Source organism: Gekko japonicus, unplaced genomic scaffold (assembly GCF_001447785.1).
Source record: "Gekko japonicus isolate JY-2015 unplaced genomic scaffold, Gekko_japonicus_V1.1 scaffold6436, whole genome shotgun sequence".
In the NCBI taxonomy this organism is placed as follows: Eukaryota; Metazoa; Chordata; class Lepidosauria; order Squamata; family Gekkonidae; genus Gekko; species Gekko japonicus.
This window is the reverse complement of record NW_015162668.1, coordinates 1-5,429: the sequence shown is the minus strand read 5'-3', so window position 1 is coordinate 5,429 and position 5,429 is coordinate 1. Positions and strand designations below refer to the sequence as shown.

Genomic DNA, 5,429 nt, shown 5'->3' with positions numbered 1-5,429 from the left:
CCCCCCCCAGAGTGCCTCTCGAGTCCCGGATTTCCCAGCAGGCACCTGTTCTCATACTCTCGCTCTGATGCCTCCTGCTGTTCTCCACCTCGGCCCCGTCTCCCGTGCCCCACTCGTCCTCCTCTTCCCCCTCACAGGAGTTCCCGTTCTCCGGGAGGCGGTCAGCGTCATCTGCTGGGAAGCTGGCTTCACCTTCCTCCGGGAGCTGCAGAAGCCTTTTTAGCGCCCAAACTGCAGAAGAAGAAGAAGAGATTAGCTTTAGACCCTGCCCTTCACTTCCCTCAGGAGTCTCAGAGCGGCTTACAATCTCCTTTCCCTTCCCCTCCCCACAACAGACACCCTGTGAGGCAGGCGGGGCTGAGAGAGCTCTTTTGAGGGATGCTCGTGGTAGAACAGGGCTCCAAGAGAACTTATGACTGACCCAAGGTCACCCAGCTGGTTGCATATGAAGGAGTGGGGAATCAAACCCGGTTCTCCCAGATTAGAGTCCACGCTCCTAACTGCTACACCAAGCTGGCTCTCTGCAGGGGTAGTAGACACATGGTGATTACACCCTTGGCTGAGATTGCACACACCGCTGTGGCAGGGAGAGGGGAAAAGCTGGAAGAGAGGAGGGGAAAATATTTGGGCTTACTCACCTCTCTCCTGCACAGCAGCTGCCAGGGACCCATGCCCTTTGGGCTGTGGTTTATAGAGGGGCAGGATGTCGGCCAAGAAATCTTCCATCGCCTTGCTGGACCTCTGTTCACCCCCTGGGCCACGCTCCTCGAACTCTGCTCCTTCCAGCGGGCTGTCCTTCTCTCGTTCTGGCGTGGAGGGGCAAAAGACCAATCAGAGCTGTGCCTCTGAATACCATAATCCCCTTCCCTGTCCCCCCCTTGGCTGTGAGTTCGAGAATGATTCAGGGGTTCTATTCCCGCCCACCATCTTTTCTTATTTCTCCTTTCCTGCCTGTTTCGGAATATGAGGAGGAGGAGGAGGAGAAGTAGGAGAAGAAGAAGGAGAAGAGGAGGAGGAAGAGATTGGATTTATACCCCTGCCCTTCACTAGCCGAAGGCCCAGATGGCATACATCCGAGAGTTCTGAAAGAACTCAAATGTGAACTTGTAGATCTCCTGACAAAGATATGTAATCTTTCCTTAAAATCTGCCTCCATTCCTGAGGATTGGAAGGTAGCTAATGTCACTCCCATCTTTAAAAAGGGTTCCAGAGGAGATCGGAGGAGTGGGGAATCAAACCCGGTTCTCCCAGATTAGAGTCCGCGCTCCTGACCACTACACCAAACTTAAGCCTGGATCAGATCAAGGATCCTTCTAGCCTAGCATCCTGTTTCCTACAATGGTGAACCCGAAGGCTCAAGTCTCTTCTCCTGCTGAGCCCTGCAATGACTGCTATTCAGAGGTACACTGCCTCTGGACACGGAGGTTCTGTTTTGTTGACTTTCCTAGTTGAATTTTACCCAATCCTCTATTTCACCGGAAGATCCCAGTTTCTAGTATTGAGAGGGAAGGGGGAAGCGTCTCTCTCTGTCCCGCTTCCCACACCACGAACGCTACTCCCGGTTCTAACCCACTCGTCGCAAACCTCACCTTCCGAGGGCAGCGTCTCCTTGCTGCCGTTTTCCGTTCCACTGAGCAGCGGCTCTGCATAACTGCCGGGCGGAAAAAGATACGTCAGATACAAGTTTCTGGGCAATGCTCCCTCTAAGCTGTGGAGTCTCGTGAGCAGAAATTCTACTTTGTGAGCTACCAGCATTAAAGTTGCGAGCGAGCGATTTTTAGCAACTGCATAAATTGATCTGCTCCGGAGCCCTCCTTCCTGAGCTCAGACAAAAAATGTGTGAGCCGGAGGCTAAGAAACTGTGAGCTCACACTCACTGACTCAGCTTAGAGGGAACACTGGTCCTTTCTATACGGAGATGAGATTCCAGCTCCATCTTTTATTTACGGATTTATATTATCTGTAAAGGTTTCCCCTGCTTGAAAGCCAGTCGAATCCGACTCTAGGGATGCGGTGCTCATCTCAAGTTTCCAAGCCGAAGAGCCAGCGCTGTCCGAAGACTTCTCCGTGGTCATGTGGCCGGCATGACTAGATGCCGAGGGCGCACGGAACGCTGTTACCTTCCCACCGAAGCGGTCCCTATTTATCTACCTGCAATTTCTTGCTTTCGAACTGCTAGGCTGGCAGGAGCTGGGACCAGAGACGGGAGCTCACTCTGTCATGCGGCACTCGGGTCTCGAACTGCTGAACTACCGACCTTCCGGTTTGCAGTTCAGCGTCTTAACCACTTGAGCCACCGCAGCCCAATTATTATCTGTACAGCCAATCAAATCTACAGTGGCCAATCAGAAACTTTGCTGGGCAAAAGCCCCACCCACTTTCTAAAAACACCAACGCCCGTGGGTGCCGGGGAACCCTTTCCTACTTACTAGTGTGGCGAAGTTCGGTTTGGCACTGAATGACGTGGCTTCAGGCGGGTCGACGAGGGCAGCTTCAGACACCCGGCCGTCTCGCTGATCATACTGCACCAGCTAGGACGGAACAGAGGCAGAGGGTCAGATCTCTCCTGACGTCAAGGAAGACAATTCCGAAAGAACCAAACGCCCTGACGGCTGCTGGAAGTTCCGAACCTGGAACGCTACCTCTGGCTAAGGCGAAGCAGGCTGAAGTCAGCTCTACTTTGGGGGTGGAAATTGCCGTCAAGTCGTGGCCGACTTACGGCGACCCCGTAGGGTCTTTGAGGCAAGAGATGTGCAAAGGTGGTTGGCCGTTGCCTGCTTCGGCATCACAACCGCTTCCTTGGTCGTCTCCCATCCAAGTACGGACCAGCAACCGATGCTGCTTCGCTTATGAGAGTTAATGAGATTGGGTTAGGCTAGGTTATCCAGGTCAGAGCGAGCTCTGTTTCCACTTCAAATACACCTCTGGGAGGTGGTGGGCTCTCCTTCTTGGGAGGATTTTAAGCCAAAGGCTCGATGGCCATCTGGCAGCACTGCCGATTCTGTGAACTCAGGCAGATCTCGAGAAGGGAGGGCAGGGAGGGTGGCCTCAGTGCTTGGTTCTCGTGGACCTTTCCGACACGCCCAGGGAAATGCCGATCGCCACTTTGGGGTCGGGAAGGAATTGGTTCTCCAGGCCAGTCTTCCCTAGGGATCCTGGATGGTTTGTTTTGCATGCAGCAAGGGTCACTTGGTCGGGAAGGAATTGTTCTCCAGGCCAGTCTTCCCTGGGGATCCTGGATGGTTTGTTTTGCCATCTTCTGAGCATGTAGCAAACCCTACGACTCTATGCTTCCTCAAATTAAGTCACAAGCCATCTTTCCCCTCGCTTTGTCAACGGCTGCTTAATCCAAATTCGGAAAACTCCCTTTCAGCCCACTCCCCAGAGCACCATCTTGACGCTGTGGTCACCCACGCATGCTCTGGCGACACAAATCCATTCGGTACTTTTCTGAGTGGTTCACTTCCACCTTTCCACCCTGTCCCACGGCTACGGGCACCCCAGTTCTCCGCCCCCGCCCCCTCGATTCCTTACTTCTTCCTTTCGGACACCGTCTGTGCCACCAGCTCGTAGATCTGCGCCCCGTTCTCCCAGCTGAAGATCACGTAGAAGGCCTTGCGATCTAAAAGTGAACAGAGGAGGAGGACCCTCGCTTGTGTTCGCCTGAAGTGCCCAGCATACCTCCGGGACCGCCTCTCCCCATATGAGCTCTGTAGGGCACTGAGGTCCACAAATCAACATATTACGGCAGTCCCCGGCCCCAGGGACCACTGTTCCCTCTAAGCTGAGTTAGTGTGAGCTAGCTCACGGTTTTTTAGCCTCCAGCTCACACATTTGTGTCTCAGCTCAGGAAGGATGGCTCCAGAACAAATGAATTTATGCAGTAGCCAAATCGCTTGCTCACAGCTTTAGTGCCAGTAGCTCACAAAGTGGAATTTTTGCTCACAACACTCCATAGCTTAGAGGGAACATTGCCAGGGACATCCAACTAGCCTCAACGAGGGTCGGGGCCTTTTCGGCCGTGGCCCCCACCTGGTGGAATAAGCTCCTGTATGAGATCAGGGCCCTGCGGGATCTATTACAATTCCGCAGGGCCTGCAAGACGAAGCTCTTCCACCGGGCTTTCGGTTGAGACAGTGGACGTTCCGCCCCCAGCTAATCTCCCATCAGTTGTTGTTCAGTCGCACAGTCGAGTCCAACTCTTCGCGACCCCATGGACCAGATCACGCCAGGCCTTCCGGTCTTCCGCCGTCCTCTGAAGTTGGCTCAACTTCATGTTCGTTGCATCTATGACACTGTCTAACCATCTCGTCCTTTGCCGTCCCCGTCTTCTTTGACCTTCAATCTTTCCCAGCATCAGGGTCTTCTCCAGTGAGCGCTCCCTTCTCATTGGGTGGCCAAAGTATTTGAGCTCCAATTTCATTATCTGGCCTTCCAGGGAACAGTCCGGGTTGATTTCTTTTAGGATTGACTGATTTGATCTTCTTGCAGTCCAAGGGACACTGACTCCCATCAGTGGCCCGGATCCAAATAGACATCTGGGTACCCACCAAGGCTCCCTCTAAGCCATGGAGTCTTGTGAGCAAAAATTCTACTTTGTGAGTTGCTGGCATTAAAGTTGTGAGCGAGCGATTGGGCTGCTGCATAAATTCGTTTGCTCTGGAGCCATCCTTCCTGAGCGAAAACAAAAATGAGCCGGAGGCTAAAAAACTGTGAGCTAGCTCACACTCACTCAGCTTAGAGGGAACATTGGGTAAGCGCTTGTAATGGGATTTTAGATGATGTTGAGAAGGCAGGCTCTTGCATTTCTTTTCTCTTTATATGAGTATGTGTGTGCGTGCGTGTGTGCATGCACGCACACCTGGAGGTCATGGCGACCTCTGGTGACTGACCGCTCCTGGGGGCCTGGAGGATATTCAGAGAGGTGGCTGAATAAAGCCTGCCCCTGCCTCCCGACTGCTGGTATTCCTTGGAGGTCTCCCATACGAGTACTTGCCAGAGTCAACCCTGCTTAGCTTCCGAGATCTGACGCGATCGGGCTTGCCTGGGCTGTCCACATCAGGGCAGCATTTCTTTTCTTAATGACTACAAGATTCGAGGCCCGGCCTCGTGTTTCTTCGACGCTTCTTTTTCCTTCTGCAGCCACAGACTCTCAGGAACTGAGTCAGGCCGTTGACTCATCTAGGCTGACTCAACAGCGAAGCGAGGTCCCAGGCAAGCGCTTTCTGCAGCCCTGCCACCCAAGGGCTCGATTCAGTTGGCAGGCAACCTCTGAACGCAAAGCGCGAGCGCTGCCAAAGAGCCGCCACAGGTTACCATTACTAGTATTATGGCCAAATGGTCATTACAGCTAGATGTGTCTGCTGATGCAGAACGAACTTTACAGAATGGACCTTCAATTGGTTCACACACCTCATATCTTTACCATT

The 5,429-nt window shown here is 53.2% G+C and overlaps 1 protein-coding gene across 1 annotated transcript in view; it reads right to left on the bottom strand.

Annotated features, from left to right (window-relative positions):
- The window catches only part of LOC107106388, a gene marked incomplete at its 5' end in the record, with an annotated part of 10,528 nt that extends 6,906 nt beyond the window's left edge, over positions 1-3,622 (bottom strand). Inside the window, 5 exons of the mRNA XM_015406524.1 lie at positions 46-231; positions 639-806; positions 1,590-1,651; positions 2,430-2,531; positions 3,535-3,622. Coding sequence (XP_015262010.1) covers positions 46-231; positions 639-806; positions 1,590-1,651; positions 2,430-2,531; positions 3,535-3,622 — 606 coding nt within the window. The remainder of the gene's footprint in view (positions 1-45; positions 232-638; positions 807-1,589; positions 1,652-2,429; positions 2,532-3,534) is intronic.
- Positions 3,623-5,429: the final 1,807 nt, after the last annotated feature.